General features: G+C 40.7%; 1 protein-coding gene across 13 annotated transcripts in view; it reads right to left on the bottom strand.

Annotated features, from left to right (window-relative positions):
• Window positions 1-18,447, bottom strand: part of ZMIZ1 (zinc finger MIZ-type containing 1) — a 346,693-nt gene that overhangs the window by 16,755 nt on the left and 311,491 nt on the right. For 9 of the 13 annotated variants that reach the window (XR_015805125.1, XM_014889480.2, XM_014889473.2 and 6 more), the window contains 12 exons: window positions 17,005-17,222; window positions 15,374-15,572; window positions 14,095-14,385; window positions 11,916-12,098; window positions 9,485-9,659; window positions 8,049-8,235; window positions 4,650-4,860; window positions 3,373-3,478; window positions 2,689-2,849; window positions 2,313-2,380; window positions 885-953; window positions 115-362 (listed from right to left, as the gene is read on the bottom strand). Coding sequence is in view for 12 of the 13 variants with exons in the window: in XM_014889480.2 (XP_014744966.1) it covers window positions 115-362; window positions 885-953; window positions 2,313-2,380; window positions 2,689-2,849; window positions 3,373-3,478; window positions 4,650-4,860; window positions 8,049-8,235; window positions 9,485-9,659; window positions 11,916-12,098; window positions 14,095-14,385; window positions 15,374-15,572; window positions 17,005-17,222 (2,116 nt within the window). In the remaining variant the exon portion in view is untranslated. The remainder of the gene's footprint in view (window positions 1-114; window positions 363-884; window positions 954-2,312; window positions 2,381-2,688; window positions 2,850-3,372; window positions 3,479-4,649; window positions 4,861-8,048; window positions 8,236-9,484; window positions 9,660-11,915; window positions 12,099-14,094; window positions 14,386-15,373; window positions 15,573-17,004; window positions 17,223-18,447) is intronic. The other 4 variants (XM_014889478.2, XM_088168904.1, XM_014889476.2 and 1 more) reach the window with 3 other exon arrangements.

Below are 18,447 nucleotides of genomic sequence, written 5' to 3' on the forward strand. Positions count from 1 at the left end.
TGGTTTCCTCATGCATCACCCTGAGAAGATGCACTGACACACCTGATTCACAAGGCTGACTGAACCACTGAGTGCTCGAGTGAGCAGCTGGGTGCACAGAGCTGTAGAACTAACCTTGGTTACCATATTCGTTGGAGTTGTTGCCTCCTGGAGGAGGGGGTAGGGATGGGTAAGGTGACGGGCCAGGACCCAAAGCTGCAATCATCTCCATTACATTTGGCATGATCATCTGGCTTGGACTCATGGTCTTAAATCTTTTTGAGGGAATGCCATCTGGGTCATCTTTGATGTGAATATCTGACTTTATAGGGACCGGCCTCCAACTGCAAGTTGGATCAATGGTAACTTCTTCAAACTCGGAGCTGTAAAACAATGTGAAAATTTAGCGTATCAGTTATTTTATCAGAATTTTAAAAATCAATTCTGCTGCAGTTTCCATAAGAATCTGCATGGTAACCAATGTTCTGAAATGCTCTGGTGTAATACAATATTAATATCTTTTACTCCTCGAGAGTGTGCTGAAAGCAAATTTGAAAAAAGGCAACCATGAGAGCACATTTCTGTGTTTATCCACACAATAAAATCCAAACATATCAATGTGGTTTGCCGCCTCTGAATGAGAGGGACTGCTTGTAAATACAAGAAAGCATTTAATCCTCCATTCGGGCTCTTCCCTCTGCTTCATTGGTGAAGCTGCCATTAAGAGATAACCCAAACAATACCTACAAAGAAGATGGAAACTGATTCACTCTGTCACCTGCTCCACCAAGGCACCATGCAATAGAATATTCAAGTTCCATCACTATTTTGGTGTCACTATCTCAGTACTCATTACCATATCTCCTAGGTGCTTAGTCTGGGATAGCAGGTGGGAGATAACTTACTTTTGTATAGCGTTCAGAATACCCCACATATACTGGTCAACCTCCAAGCCCTCCAAGAGAGCAGTTTTACTAAAAAGTAAAAAAAAAAAAAAAAAGAAATTTCATGTTAGAATATTGCTAGGGAAAGAATGATTTGGGGCAAACAGTTTTAGTTCTACATCAATATTACCAGGATATTTACATCAAAAAGATGAGATAAGGATACATCTACTTGTGTGTGTCCACAAGCTGTTCATATTCTTTAAGTAATTTTTGTTAGTGAAATACATTGCAAATTTAAAGTATTTTCAAACATAGCAGATCTCTCCTGTGAACATCAGTTAGCACTATTTTTTTTTAAAATTATATCTTTCTGATTTTTTGAGCTCCACAGTACTATGGCTTCAAAGCAATTCTACTACAGCTATTCTACTTGAGATCAGCACAGATGGGGACAGAACAAAACAAAACCAGAAATGATTTAACTATGTGGGCACTTAGATCTGAATGCAGGTGCTCATGCTCAGAGACATATGACAAAAATTTAGCCTAGATGCATGAATACATGAATTAAGAAAGCAAAATATCCAACTCTTGTGCTATTTTTAGGCAAACATAGAGGACAGAAAAGATTTGGGCAGTTTGGAGAAAGCCCTTGTGTGTTAGAACATGGATGAACCATGGACAGTAATGGAAACGAGCTCCAGGCTGCCATGTCCACAGAACAGCCAGAATGGACAATCCCCACTGCTGTTTGTACCTAACACTGCCTGGCAGAGCAAGGACACAAGTGGAGACTTGTGCAGACCCAGGGCCAGCTGTTACAGCCACAGCTGCTGGAGCTGAAGAGCCCTGGCTCCTCAGCTGAGGCTGGAACAGGCTCCCAACCCTGTGCACTGAGCACAGGAGGGTACAGACACTGAACTGGCCTGCAGGTGTTCTGCTGTCTTTTCTGCCCAGTTAAACACAAGGATGGACAGTCTGTAACCACTACCAAGTTTTTCTTCCATTTTTTTTCTGCAGTACACTAACTCTTTGGTCAAAACATTAGCCCGAAATTATGCCAAGGTGCCCATCCCTCTTTTCTTCTAAGCAACAGCTCCAGCTTTTGCTCCTTGGAAATTTTTTACTTTTTAAAAAATTAACCTTATTCCGGACTGTAGATATCTACCTTATCAATGTAAATGTTTGAGCCTCTTTTGAACCCTACACAGCCCACTGATGATCTGTACTGAAATCTTGTGAGAAAATATCTTGTTATATGTTTTTAAATTTCTAATAATCCGGAATCTAATAATCCAGGAATTCTCATTGGGCTTTATGCTCTTGAAGTAAATGTGATATTTATTTATTTCCTAGAGCTTTCTTCTCCCCTTCATGATCTTAAATATGATCTGAATTTGGTCAAATTGTGTACAACTGCATTTTATGTAGTATGGTTGCACTTACTTGCATACTGGACACCGCCAAGTTCCTCTTTCACAGTTCAGTTGCAAGTAAGATTCCAGATCAAAGCACTAGGTATCAGAAAGAAAAAAAAAAAGGAAAAAAACAAACCAGACAAAAAAAAAAAGAAACAAAAGAAAAATTCTGTATTAAATGAAGCAGTTAGACAAAAGTAAAACTGACATGAAAAAAGCCTCCTAGCACTGAAAACTAAACCAAACAGCTTACTTTTCCCCTCTACATTAAACAGATATACAGTTAACTACTGAGCTTACAGACATAAAGGCCATGTATTCGGTGCTCTCACATGATAACCAAGCTGAAGGGACTGTAACTACACATGGCTGAGGAGCCCTGCCAGGCACTGGCATCTACTCACTTGTACATGCTTGCAGTCGTGGCCCCTCGCCGGGAGCTGGATCCGCCGGAATGTGATGGGACACTTCAGAGACACTTTGATTGCAGTCTGCTCCACTCCATCTTCCCCATTTAGTGTTGCATTGCCAGAGGAAGCTGCTACACTGCTGAAGTTCCTCTTGACTGTTTAGGAAGAAGGTGGGTATAGATGTGAGAAATTTCTTCAACTTTTAGGAACATTTAAAAAATGACTTCAACATTTAGGGGACAATTGAATGAACAATATACCCACATAGGTGTCTTCTGTGTAATTCAGAACATTCTCCTGAATAGAAAAACCATCACACATGCATATCAACTATATTCTTAATCAAATTAAGTGTCATACAAGTACTGAAAATAGCCCTAGATAAAGAATTAATCTTTCTTTATTGGTGAGTCAAAAACAAATACAGGGGAAAAGCCAGAGAGATTCGCCTGGAACAGGACAGTCCTCTTTAGGAACTAAGCTTGTGTCCTTGAAACTTTGTTACCTCCACCCAAATAGCTGTTAACATTTCAGGATACCAGGGATTCATCTACCCACATCATGGTCTGCAAATTTCTTAAGTACAGCTTAAGGTTATCAATCTGGTGTAGAGATAGCTTATCATAACTGAACATAGGCGTTCTGGCAAGTCATCACCCACACAAAATGCAAACTCACTCTTAGTGATACAATGTTCTGCTGGGAGGAGGCGTTTCTTTAGTAGACCTTGAAGCACAGAGCGAACTGATGGCCGGTGCACCAACTGCAACACGAACAAGTGTGACTGCAAGGAAACACATTTTGTTAGGAAGAGAACCAAACACACACATGCACTCCCAAACTGTGCTCCATTCTTCCCTTGGGCACTTGGGTTTCTTGAGAGCCTGAGGCTTTAACATTAAAGCTGGTTCTGCTCTGCTGAGCACACACGCTCCCTTATGGATATTCTGCACACGATGCAGTTGCTCCATGCTTAATGTATACAAGGGCTTTAAAAAAAGCAAGGATTTTCTGCATTTGCTCCGTCCTTAATATTCAGTATACGTATAGCTGACATATTAATCTCTGACATCAGGGGTTAGTTTTAAAACCCTGGACTGTCTGACACGGTCTAGCCTACCTGCCTGCCCTCAGACTATGTTGGAAGCTGTGAAAAAAATTGCAACTGATGTGCCTGGAATCAGTGAATCTTACCCAACACAGAGCTCGTTGTGGATTCACAGGATGCTGCCCCCTGCTCTTAGCCACCAGATAAATTACATTATGCAGGGAAACATCCATGTGAAGTAAAGCAAAATGGGTGGATGGTTTCTTGTCAAAGTGCCTCACACTGTGACCTTGTGCGAGCTAGCAGCTTGCTTTATTGTCAGTGACAAGAGAACAGTCAGAAGCTTGGACTGCATTTGCAGAGCAGTCTGCATTAAAAACACATCCCCAAGAGTAACTAACCCATGGAAAAGGAGAAAGGGGAAAGCTGAATGGTCTAGATTGCATCCTTGAATACGAGTTTTTAATCTGAAAAGGTATTTGAAAAATCATCACCAGCACCAACTATTACAATGTTGATGTTTTCATGACAAACCAAAGACCGTTTAATATACTGTGTGAATGAAATTAGTACCATCAACTAAATGAAATTAGTACCACCAGACTTCAGCCACCTTGTTACACAGGCACACATGGCAAGGTAGGAGATAAAACTCCCTCCCCTAGACCATGAACCTTATCAGAGACATTGGAAGGACACCACTACATTCTGTAACAATTAAGCAGCAAAAATTTCCATATTAGCGCTCTGACTGTATCAATATCATTAAGTAAAAACCTTATAAGAAAAAGGCATGGAAAAAAATGAGAATAAGGCTCTTTCAGCTAAGGCAACATTTGCAAACTGCTCTAAAAACCAGCAGACTCAGCATCAGCAGCTGCAGCCCCAGTGAGCTCGGTGTACTTACACAACAACACGCTGTGACTGTGATCTGAATGGTGTTTCTCCCTGGCTGGCACACGTGCTTTAGGTGCAGAGGTTTATGAGATGTCTTGTTGTCACCACGTTCGATGGTAAGTGGGGTTGCATTAACGCTGACCTGGACTGAAGCTGGCCAGTTTGTGTTCATTTGTCTGTCTTCATGGTGATAGCACTTAAACTGCAATTCCAAGTCAGACCTGCACAACAACCAATAAATCTTCCTTTAACTTTGCTTTCACACTGCAGAGGAAGATGGTTTTTATACTATTCTCTTATTCTTGATCAGAATATTTTTCTTGAATTATTGCCACTAAGGAGATAATATACTTCTTTCATAAAAACCCTGAACAGAAGCAAGTCATGATGAATTAATGATGCAAGCATGCCCCAAAGTTGTTCATATTTTACACTTATAGAGGACTTTTCAAGGAAGCATTTCAAACCTCTTTGCAAACCCAGGCCATGAAGTGATCCTACAGAAAGAAGAATGTCAGTATCAGGTAGGTCCTTCCTGTGTTAGGAGTTAAGAATAAGAAAGCAGTATGCTGCAGTGGGTTGTGCTGGAAGTCTGGATTTTTCACTACCTCAGAGCACTTAAAGAAGCATTTGAATGAAGGCCTGTCAGACAAAATACAAGTACAGCTTATCCTGCCTTAGAACAAGTAAATCAACTAAGATAAAATGACTCCTATATCTCACCCCCCACCAAAATCAGCTTCTGTGATTCTATATTAACATGGCTGTGGACTAAATGAACCAATTTAGACCTTCTTTCAGGGTATGAATTCCTCCCACCTCCCCTATAATAATTTCCACTCACTACCTAGCTCCTCAGAAATTAGTTCTATCATATCCTCAAGAAATGAAAAGGCTGGCTTTAAGTTAAACAAAAATTAAGTGGATAGAGACTATGACTTTAGTTTCATAAATGTATGTTAACCTTGTGTTAGGAATGAGTAATTTCAAGAAGAAATTTAAAAGAACACAGAGAACTGAACTGAAATGTCAGAATTTTGCTGTTCATGATAGCAAAAGACAGTTCAAAGTTTATTGTTCAAACTTTAAAATCTACGTTCCTATGTTGTCTGAAAGAAGGTATCTTTGTAAGATCCAAGGAGCAGCTCATTCAGGAGAATAACACCCTAACTGCCATTTTCCTTACAAAGATTTCAATCTGACTCAACATCATCTTTTCTGGATTTCAAAACATCAAGATTTAGCAGAGGACACAGACGTGGGTTTTTTAAAAAGAAAGTTACAGAATACAATTACCCAACCTTTCAACATAATCCACCTAACATGAAGTCTTTTCAGGCTTTTTTTCTATATTTTAGTAACCATTTTCTGAAAGCTCACTCTGCAAGTTCCACTCAGTTTCTCACCTCAAGAGAGCGCAGCACAGTGATCCAAACCTGGAGGGAAGCAAGGCTTGGTCCCTCTGCTATAAAGCCCAGGCAGACGAGGTGAGCAGGCCTGCTGAGTGTCACGGTGCTGACAGACCTCAGGAGAGCCTCGTGTTCCCAGCACACAGTGTCTCCACCACGGGATGTTATTAATAACACAGCAGTGTGAAGACTGAACCAGTTTCAAGGAGACATTTTCCCTGCCTTCAACCTTTCTGTTTCTCGTAACCATGAAAAGTTCCCATGGGGAGAAAAATACTTGCATTGCATTCATTATGTGTGTACATGTGAGAGGTTTTGCCGAATATTTTAACTGGCAGAAAAATATTGAGAATTGGCTCGGTTCCACCATTCTCTATAAAACCAAAATCCATCCACACGTGTGACTAATTCATTTTTCTGGCATCCATCCAGCCCCGAGTGAAATGTGAAATGACTTCATTACAGGGCTATCCGTTCTCCCCACTATTAACAGGCTTTTCAAAACAGCAGACCTGAGCACAGTTTACCTATGAGTCTTCATTAAAATAAGTTTAAATAAAGGCTATGTGTTTGGTGAGCGAAGGAAGAAAGAAAGAACAGATATTAAGAAACAGCCTCATGCCTCAGTGCAGCACTATAAATCTACTGAATGAGCCAGCACAATCCCCAGCAGTGATTACTTATTAATAAGAACTGGCAAATAACTGCCAAAACTCCCTCTGCTGCGAGTACTCCACGATAATGAAATGCAAGTAAGCAATAACTGACCTCAAAGTTGGGTGTTAATTATTGGATGTGGTCTGCCTGCAATCTCCCTCCCTCCCTCCCAACCCCCAGGCTCCCTGAGGGCACAGGGGCACTGTGGTAGCAAGGACTCCTGCATCCTGCATCAAACCTCAGCTTTAGAGCCACAGTCCATCCTGGGCCAGGGAAGTGAGCACATCTCTCTGCCCACCTCACACTCTCCACACCAGGAAAACACAAATCTCCAGTGGATTCTAGTGAATGGGAAGAAGACCTTCACAGGAAAAAAATAACCCTGAAGCTACATCTGTAAGCAACCTCCATGCAAGATCCCAAGCACAGAGAAAGGCAAAGACAATGCAACTTTATCCTGGCTCAGCCAGGATAAACACAGAGATACTTTCCGAGAGAAACCAAAAAAGGAGACAAAATAATTCTGTGGTATTTGAAATAAATTAAAAAAAAATAAAAATTAAGGCTCTGATTGTCATTTGATCTAAGGCCCTTCCATGAACATGGTGCAATCAAAACATACCCTGGAATCACTTATACAGATCGACATTAAATACAGCAAAGTACCACCAAGGAAAAATATTCCTCTGTGCTGGAATTAAGGATTCACTGTAAGTGAAAACCAGAAGCTTTTGCATGAGGAAAGCTATACTCTTACATTTCTGAGCTGTGCTTACTTGTGGAGTCAGAGAACAGGGGAATTTAGGAAATTAGCTTCTATAGTTCGGAAGATTTAAGCACTTGTCTTTCCAAATGATTTTACCAAGCCTCTAAATTGGGTCCTTACTCTTAGTTGGTTATTCTTCATTATCAGATGACTCTGCACTATTTAATTTAAGCATAAACTCTAAGACCTCTGCAGAGCTACACTTGCATCTAACATTTCAGAGGTCACATAACACCTGGGACTTCAGATTCCCAGATGGAAGTTTGTAGTGGTGTAGGTTAGGGAAAACCCCACTCCTGTTCCACCCAGACTAGAAAGGATGAAATGATTGCAGTGGTTTTTCAGACACTCCATGGTATGAGCTAGCAGCAAGGACATGCAATACATATTGTGAAGCATTTTAGAACGTGTTGTCTGTGGAAAAAGGTGAATGTACCTGCGAGTTGAAAGGACATTCTTCCTATCCAGGTTACAATTTCTGAAGTGAAATTCCTGGCAAATCTAAATGCAGTGTCTCTGTCCTGCCACTCCTCCCTCACGGGGTGCATGCCCTCCCTTGCAGCAAGGCTGAGCTTACCTCCACATGAGCGTCTGGTGCACAGTTGGCCGTAGGTGAAAGACGTGGTTGCTGACGGCCAGGTTGTGCTCCAGCCGGAAGGGCTCCAGGACAACCCCGTCTCTCACAGGGAACGTCAGGCGCAGCTCGTCGTTGTGGTTGGCTGGGATCGAAGAGGGAGAGAAAGTGTGAACTTTCCCTTTAGCATCTGCAGTGCAATAACAATGTTTATATTTATACAGAATAGTAACAAATTGCACAGTGATCTGCTACTGGGTCTAACTTAGGCTCACACACACAAAAACATACAATCAAAAGTAACTCTATCATCTGACTGATACAAGTGACAAGGCTCTAACTGATAGCAGGGGCACAGCGGTCTTCTCTTGTCACACACTTCACACTAGGGCCATAGCATTCCAGCCATCAACAGCAACCAGGCATGGCAAGAATTCTTGGTTTTTATTACAGGATAGGCTCTGTGTCCAAGCTTACTCTGTTGGCAGAAGACTGAAAACGAATCTCTTAATAATGTCCAAACTGTGATAATGTTTGTTTTCCCTGCTTTGAACAGGGATCAACATTACCCAATTAGTTTCAAGAGTTTCATCAGTTGAAACTATGTGATGACCAAAGACACTGGTATTCAATTACTGTCTGAGCCCATAAGATGAGATTTTGAGGTAACTTACAGCTGATCTATGAAGTCCAAATGGCTTTAAATCCTGTGTTCTTGCCCAAATAATACTGCAGCCCATCTTCTTCTACTTGATTTTTCTGCTATCCTGAACTCCAAACAGGGCTGCAAAGTGCTAATGCAGCAGCAGTTATTTTACAGAAAACATAAGGTTCTTCCAGCTCCCTAGTAAATGATAGCTCCTATTGTTCATCAGTCACTTCAAAACCTCTAACATCTTATGCTAGTACCCAGTCAGAGAGATCTTGTTATTCCTGCCCTGTTCCCAGCCAAGTGTAGCTGTGATGCTGAGTGGCTTTGAAAGGAACATATATCAATTTCTGGCACAGTACTGAATATTCCTAAGAAGCCTGTATGGATCACAATACAGACACTGCTATAAATATTCACATTTTATCCTACTCTGCAGTGTTGTTCAATGAATGGCTTTGCCCTTGAACAAAACAGCCCAAAACAACAACCCAAAATTGAGTGTTTTCTCCTCAGGAAGCATATCAAAGGAGTAATTCTGGAGTAAAATCCTTACAAGTTTAACCTGGAAGAACTTGCCTGATATTCTATTTTAGAAGAGCATAACAGTCTTTCTCTTTTCTATCCACTGGCTCAAGTGATCCTACACTGTGCATGTCACCTATTACAACTTAACAACTCCAGCTTCTCCCACAGCAGCAATCAGAGTTACTTTCCAGACTCTGAAATGTATGTGGCAGAGAACAGAGGAACAATAAATGACTGTGGGGGCATTCTGTTTGCTACTCACTTGGAGGCGGTGGTAAAGCATTGATATTTGGTTTAATGTCAGGTGGGAATGGTGGTTTGACATCCTGGTTAGGTGACAGGTATGGAGGAATATTGCTCCCTGGTGTCATGGGTGGCGTAGGGTTTCCTGGAACAGGTGAATGAGGGTAATTTGCCACAGGTACAGGCCTTGATGGCTAGAAAATAAATAACATTACATTGTTATTGTAGTCTTGAAATAAGAACAATAAGCCTTGTGAACAGCACTGTTATCAAATACCAAAGACAACAGACAAGGGAGGGAGGCCCCTCTGTTTCTGGAGAAGTAACCACAGGATGTCCCATGAGGCCTTCAGGGAAGAGGCACACTAGGAAAGCAAAGTAGGAACTGAAACCAGCAGAGCAGCCAGCTTAACTCAGGCAATGACCAGATACAAGCAAGGCTGCTAAAAGGTTTACTGTGTTCCTCTGAATGCTCTCTTTCCAAAACCAACCAAGCCATTAGCTTCAGTTTTTCCACTGCACCATAGCCCACTTTGTATCTCTCTGCCTTCCTCCCAAAATAGCCCCAGTGCACAGAAGCCTACACAAAAAACAAAATCCAAAGACACACAATTAGCAGTCTGTGTCCTTTTTACTTCCATCTATCCTTTCTTCCACCCTTGTTCAACTCCTTTACTCAGAATTAAAGCTCTGGAGGTCAGGGGACGTTTTCTATTCTGTGCACCTACAATTTGATTCTGTTCCTAGTTTGCTGCTAGCTAAGATGAATTGATAGAAAAAGGACAGTTAAGTATGAACAGTAGCTATGTATTTAAACACCTTTGGTCTAGTTTCTTATAATTAAGGGAGTGGTTGCAGTCAATGGAATAAACTAATAAGCCTGATGTGAAGGAAGCTGACATTAAACAAAACTGCAACTGCATGGCTCATGTACCATAAGCAGAAACACAGGAGAGTGTCAGAAGATGAAAATCTTTACAGACAGCCCAAGCACTGTGACTTCAAATCTGATTCTGTATCTACATGCTGCTCTGCTAGCCTAAGATACTTGAGAGTGCACAAGAAGAGGGGTGTCTTCTCAAATCTTAAACATTCAAGTTGCCAGCCATCTTTGGTTTTTATCTTCAATACACACAGTTACTATCTGCATAATCATCACAATTCAAAGGCTCAGGTTTTGTCTGTGGAATTTTCCCCCTAACCAGGATAATCTGCCTTTTTAACAAGATCTCTTTTTTCCTAACTGTTTCCAGAGCAATATTTGAATACAATATTGGGGATACACTGCAAAGAAACAAATTCCCTTTCAGAAGTATCTGGTAAACAAAAAGCTTAAACCCCATCTAAAATAAATGTACATAAAATGTATTCAAAAATCTGTCACTTAGACAGAGATCTTCTGCAGTTACTTTAGCATGAATTACTGCACTGGAATTATTATGTAGAGGATCTGTCTGTTCCTCATGTTCTTCCTGACAGTGAACTGCAGAAGCTGCCATTATCCAACAGGCATTCCTTTGGGTGCCACAGTGGACAGTGTAGTTGAACACAGAACAGATGGTCTAAAGAAAAAGATTTTGCTTTTCCCTTTTTTTTAGTGGTGTTTTCTGTGTGAATCACACCAAATTATTCCAATTCAACAACAATGTGCAAGTTAGATTCTTTCAGCCTACATTCAAATTCAGCATATAGTCCAGACACTTCAACAGCTAATGCTTTAAGCAAGTCAGAAGATCAATGGTCCTCCCCATTTCTATACTCACTGGAGTACCTGTGTGCAATAGATCACTTTTGTGTGCATTTCAAATGTGGTAAACCTCAGCAGGCCCTCAGTGCAACCTCAGTTTGGAGAATACAAAGTGCTCACGATGTATCCATAAACAGGTTTTAGGCAACATTTTAACAACCCTAGCTCTTGCCCAAAACAAGCAGCACAGAGAGAAAAGACTCAGAAGTAAGGAGTAAGCAGTTGGAAAAAGTCACAGGAACTTCAGTTCAGAGATGAAACCTACAGCTGGAACACCTTTTAAATTTGGCCTGGCTTAATCCAACAGTGACGACTGTAGGTCCACAACTGGAATGCTGCAACGTGGAACTTGTTTATTACAAATTTCCATAGTTGCATTCTTGCAGGGGACCATGAATAGGTGAAAACAGTACACTTGAATCCCATTATGTACTTCTTTTTGCAAGGTATTTTTAAAGCAAACTCAACATTTACTCTAATGAGCTGCAGCAATATTCGATTTTCCTTATGAACTGCTCTGAAGCTGCAATGCAACTTGGCTGATTGACTTGATTCTGTGATACCCAAAACACCAGTAAAAACTCAGTGTTTTTTTTTTCTCTCTTTCCTTTTACTACATAAAAGCAGTATCTCTGAAACCATTAATGTGACTTCATTGATAAATGGCCACCAGAAGAGAAAATTATAATCTCCGAATTCCTACCTTGTAATACTGTCCCATGTTGACTGCAGGAGGAGGGTACTGCCCTGTGTTTTGCTGGCTTGGCATCCTCTGTCCAGGATAGTTGGGAGATGTAAGGGGTCTTGGAGGGTTGGGAGTGGGGTACTGACCAGGCTGGTTTGGAAACTGGCTATTTGGTCCATACTGCTGGTTTCCATAATTCGGCTGTTTCCAGACAGGGATACAAGAAGACAAAGCCACGTTTTATGCAAATAGCTTTCTCGTATGGATTATTAGGATACATTCAGTAGCACAATCAAAACGCACAAAACCCCTTCAGATGAATACTTCTTAAAAGTATAAAAATCTTGCAAACCAAAGTGGGGTAAGACACGCACTCAGCCTTGTAACACTGTCAAAGGGCACTGCGCTTGAAGAATTACAGAATTACAACCAGATGCAACGTTCACAAAATTGCTGCGTTTTTGCAAGTGCTGCCACACCCGAGCCTGGGGCTCCTTTTTCAGATGTAGAATGGAAGTACAAAAAGAAAAAGTTAAAAAAATAAATAAATAAAGACAAAACCCTGGAAGCTGCAAGAGCATAGAAGCTGTGCTGTCCACGCCTGCCTTTTCAACCCGACTGCTCTGCTGGACTCCTGCTAGAGTGTTCAGCAATACTTCAACAATTAAAGTTCTTACTAGTCATAAGCACTTAGCTAGTGCTAGCTAAGACTGTGCTATGGTTTTGGAATTGAAGAAATGAAAATTGAAATTCTAAAGGTAGCTGAATGTCAATCTGAAAAATCAACTTATTGATGTTTCCATAAACGAACCCTTCAATAAACAATAGGCAAATATCATCTGCAAAATTCCAGCCCAACAAGCATGCAACATTTGTGGCTCTGTTCAGAACTGACTTGCTGTAAACATGAACATACTCACTCACAATGAAAAACCTGATTCTGAAGCAGCAAAAAGAGATTTAAAGTCATCCTTAAAATATGAAATCTGAAAAATTATGTGGACAAGCTACATTTTGTGTTTTCTTAACTTACTTGTAAGTGTCAGTATTTACAGAATGAAAAGCCTCCTAAGAGAAGCAATTCCTGCAAAAGCACATCCCTTTTGTATTTCTGATTAGTTTTTTATTTAGAAAAAAAAATAGTTTGCAAAGCAGAAAAGAAATATAGTTCAGGCAGAAAAGTTTTCTGTATTTTCTGCATGCCAAGGTGCTCTTTGCTGTGCATTTACTATAAATTCTTAGTACCATAACTATTGTCAGGGCAGTATATAATATTCAGAGCTCTATACCTTTTGTTGAAGTGTCAGTTAAATACAGAATTTCACCAGGAAATGACCTCTACTAAGTGATGGCTATAGATTCGTAAAAACATTTAAGTGTACGTAGGTGCTGGGAATTGCTGGAATTCTAAAAAGCCTCTACTGCCCAATTCATACTAACTTGAAAAGTAAAACAGATTGGTGCTTTTTAATTCCAAAATCTCATTTGTCTGCATCATTGGTGGTCTAAATTTCTCTAAAAATTTGGCCCTAAGTGTTTTGCCCTGTCATAATACAAGTCAATGGCAATGTAATTTTGCCTATAAAGCCATTCAGATTCTCCTATAGCAGCATGGGACCTTATCAACTCCACATAAACTGGAATTAGATAAATGCTGACAGAGAGGGATTTGAGTTCAACATTATTTATATTCATCTTAATGACTATGAAAATTAACACTCAAAGTTTGGAAAGCAACTGCTCTCTAAAAAATGACTGCTATAACTACTGATGTTACAATACAATGTCTGTCCTGTATTTTATTACAAAAATAGAACTGTCCAAGAAAACAGATCAGATATCTATTGGGCTAAAATGAAGTATTTCACCCTCAGTGCCTCTTGTAAGCTGCTACATGTAAAGACTCCACTCCTGTGATGGAGGCCTGCTTAAGATCTAAGAAATCACCATGAGAATCTTAGAATGATATTCTGGTTTGGAGCCTTTCTTGGACTTAATGACCATCATATGGACTAACAGAACAAAGGTCAACCTGAATATTTTAGAAGCTAAAAAGGAAAAGCTGCTCCTGCTAATATTTTAACAGCTGCAGTTCCTACCAAGGCTGGAACAAAGATGCACCTATCTTAAAGGGACTGCACCACACATTACCCAGTATGTTGCAGCTTGCAGTCAAAGGAACAGTTTATTTCATTACCTCTCCTGGGTATGGTCTCTTTATGCCCTGTATAGGCAAAGACTGTGGCCGTGGGCCTGGATAGGCCTGCTGGGGCATCCTCTGCCCGTGGGTGCTGAAGGGGCTCATCCCAGGAGGCCGAGGCTGGTTCATGCCCATGGGTGGCCCGCTCATGCTGGAAGGTGTCATTCCTGCTCCCATGCTTGCTGGGTTCATGTTGCCTGGCATAGAAGCAGGACCACGAGGACCAGGCTGGTTCATAAACTGGTTGTTGTAAGCCTGAGTTGGACCCATCTGGAAAGAGGAACAAACCTTCAACGGAAGAAGAAGAAAAAAAAAAAAAGAATAAAATGCGACATGCATTTATAAAATGGGAAGAGGGAGCTGAACATGCTTTTGGGGAAGGGAAGAAGGGCAAGATTTATGTCGCATTTTCCTTCAATGTTCTCTAACATTTGATGGGCAGTGAAGTTATTTATAATAAAAATCCAATTGGAATTGTAAGAATGGTAGACGGATATAACTGTAAGGTGAGAAATTAAATGGTTTCAGTTGGCTGGTACTGTAAGGTTAGGATGTTGGCTGTGCAAATAGAGCACAACACTACAGTTTCTAAGACCCCATACTTTTCATCACCTGGCATATGGACTCTAATACTTCAGAGTTCAGAGAAGTAAAAAAGGTAAGGAGGAAAAACCTGAATTGATCAAGCCCTTGTTTATTTTAAGAAAAAAAAATATTCCATGACGTCATGACACGCTAGAAGTTACGGATCACTAGAAATGCATGTCCCTCATAGCTGCCCATATAGACAACATTATTAAAAACCGAATCTCTCTTCTATGTTGTTTCCCTGTTTGGAGGGAAATAACCCAAACAACCAACTGCAGTTAGCAAAAGAAACAATTGTCCAAAAACTACAAAACCTATTGCAACATTCTGGAACATTTCACTAGGTACTCAAATTGAGAGGGCTGGAAAAGGCAGCAAAAATGTAACATGTCAGATGCAGCTGTAACTGAGAAACCTTCTGTTTTTTAAGAGGCAACCCCTAAACTACAAAAATACAGTTAGGCAAGTTTTATTGGGAAAAACATGGGGACTGACTCATACCTACATATACACATTCCAGCAGTTTCTCATAAGCATTTCTAACCATGCTCATGCACCAAAATAAAATAAAATAAAATAAAATAAAATACAGTAGGCATCCTAACAAACACAACAGTGGGAAGGACAGCCAATTCCCTGTAATGATCCAGATCAGGCAGGTAGGAAGACATAAGGGTTACTCTCTTACCGGTCCATACTGGTTCATGTCCTTATTCTGTGTTTCCTGGAGGGCTGCCACAGTGGCTGTAGCTGTAGCTGTTGCTGTAGCAGCTGCAGCTGCAACTGCAGCAGCAGCAGCAGCTGCAGCTGGCTGGGTGAAATCAGCTGGTGGCCTGGTGTGGGGGGGAATCCCCATTCCTGCCGGGGTATTTGGGCCTCCAGGGTAACTAACAGGAAAGAAGAGAAAGGAGGAGAGAATTAAGATGTGCCTGGTGGACTTTGTTTTGAATGTTGGTGTGATCCTCACCTGGAACTGTTCCAAAAGCATGTATCAATGACTAATGAAAGCCAGCAGGCCAGGTAATTAGGTGTGTACAGGAGATAAGGGTTGCATCTCCAGGTTACACCTGCTGCCCAGGTGCAACAGTCACAGGGCTGCCACTGGGATTGCAAGGCATTGCCAGCAGTCATTTTGGGGGCAGTGAACTTCTCTGCAGCTCTGTAGTTTCCTGCAAAGTAGAACTGAACTCCTGAAAGTAAATGCTGTTTTCCTCAGTAGTGTAGGGGCAAATGCACAGGAGCAGGAACAGCAAACTTCCTCCAAGACAGCACATTAATCTGCCTCAGTGGTGAATTATGGCAAATGTTCAAGATATCATAAAAACATTTCTCCCCGAACCTTAGCAGAAAGGCCAGGAGAGACCCAAAGCAATCAACTCCACACAGGGCGTTCTGCAGCTCCTATCCATCTCTTGTATTGATCTTAAGATAAACCAAGCTAAGCCAAACCACGCCTTTCCCACTTCAAATTATCAAATATCTTTATAAATACGAGCAAATACACTGTGCCCATTTTAGAGATGTTAATACCAAGCTGAAGAAACTTTTTGGCTTCTTCAAGGTCACTCAGTAGATCAATGGCAGAGATGAAGGAAAAGATAAAACTCTCTCTTTCTGAGTCTCAAGCTTATATTCTTCACACTAGACTGCCTATGCTAACAGCAGCAGCCTCTTCAGCAGCCTTTGCACTGGGACCATAAATAGTGGTTTCAGTTAAGTGTCCTCACCAGCCCTGTTTATAAAGTATAGACACAGAAAGTCAACATGTAACTAATGCTCGGCTATTCGCTTTGGATTATATGACTAATGCAGCATTTATTTCCCCAAAATAAATACACAACACAACCATCTTTTTTAAACAAACATCTTCATTCCCAATTCTTTTCAAATTACTGCTGTGGAGCAAGTCTTTGGGCAGAAATATTCTGTTGCATAGGAAACTACTTTCCCCAATACTCGCTTACTCCTGCATATGCATGTAGAAATTATACCATCAATACCTTTCACATCCTGGCCTTATTAAATGTTAATCATTCCTAAGCCTGTGGTCTGTTTAACAATCTCTCTTAATTAAAACTTTATTTTGGGGGTTTATTAGAGCTAATTGATTGACCTAAGCCATTTCCATTTACTGTGATGAATTTCTTTGCAGTTTGGGTACCCGATTTCCAAAGCTATAAAAGCAGTATGTGCTTCAGTTAACCAGCAAAAAATAGCTACTGAGACTTTATATAATTAAAATAAGCTTCTGCCAGGTCACTAAAACAAGCTTCATCAAGTATTTACATCCATTTTCCACCTCAGAGAAGTAAATCTTACCTGCCACCAAAACCTCCACTTCCAGGATAATTGGGTCGCCCATACATGCCCTGCTGTATGTATGGCTGAGTGGAGCCTGCCTTGGCTGAAAATTGCTGCTGCTGTCCAGCAAACTGAGGGGAATTGATCCCAGGGTTGCTAGTTGTCATCCCAGAAGCCATGGGATTTCCTGCTGGGTTCATAGGGTTGTTAGCATTTGCCATTGGATTTCCCAGCACCTGCAAGAAGAAACATGAGAGTAAGGGACTGTACCTTGAACTACTTCAAGCAAATTAAGTTGATTTGCTGCAGTCGTTAAATTAAAACATAACCACCTATACTCTGAACTCTAATGAGCATAGACCTCATTGATGTCTTGGTGCACATTCCTGGTGATTTCTCTTTTTGCCATTTCCAAACAAACAGATTTTCAACTAGATGGAACCCAAATTAATACGCTTATAAAAAAAGTTTATGAGAAAGACCTGCTACAACCATGCCATGACCATTCATCTGACCACAAGAAAGGACACAGCTTTTTACTTTGGGGAGGGGGGTGTGAGGGGGTGAGAGCTTTCTCGTTTGTTTAGTTGGTTGGTTTGATGCAGGACTTTGAAGTAACCTGGCAATAGTCGGTCCCACCGGTGCAATGCAAAGGGTATTACAGATGGAAAAACAGTGAAAGAACATATTTCACTATTCTTGACTCTCTAAACAGTGTACAAAAGTCTATTGATTGTTTTTATTGCTTCTTATAATAGTCCTCTGTTCTCTGTATAAAAGGACTTACTTTGCTTGTTTAAAGGATTTTTTTCCCCAAATTGCTGTGATTTCCATGGAGATGCAAGTGTGGCTGTTCATGGATCACCTGCATAAGATTTCCCGAAAAGTCTCCTACTCGGGATAAAACTCAGTGGTCATGATTTTTGCAGAAGACTAACTCAACAGCTTCAGGCATTTGAGAAAAGGAATTGGTGAGCCCAGCTCATTCCTTTCCCTCGAAGAGCATGAAGACTTACATGAAATCCTGACATTCATTTCTATCTGCTCCAAATAGCTATAACCAAGCTTCATGTTCCAGAGTTTCACTGCTCCCTTGCAGTGACTCTAAAGAAGCATTTTCTTTCTTCATTTCCTTCTATTGCACATTCCTCTGAAGTACCATGAAGACTTCAAGTAACATTACAGTACTCTTATGATAGAGCAAAACTCTTGAGTATTTTTTTATCTTTCCTTTTGCCTTTTTAAGTGTACAAGAAATTATATTTTCATTTTTTGGCCAATATACAGACCAACATGTCTACTCAGGTATTTCTCTCCCAGATGGGATACCTTTTCTTTTAAGGTGTTAAAGAAATAAACAATAATAAAACATGTTATAGATCCTGTAACTGTTTCCTCTTCTTGTTTTATTGAAGAAAGATTTTGCCATAACCAGTGCTTACATAAGTGCCCTGTAAGTAC

This window comes from Sturnus vulgaris, chromosome 8 (assembly GCF_052056855.1).
Source record: "Sturnus vulgaris isolate bStuVul1 chromosome 8, bStuVul1.hap1, whole genome shotgun sequence".
In the NCBI taxonomy this organism is placed as follows: Eukaryota; Metazoa; Chordata; class Aves; order Passeriformes; family Sturnidae; genus Sturnus; species Sturnus vulgaris.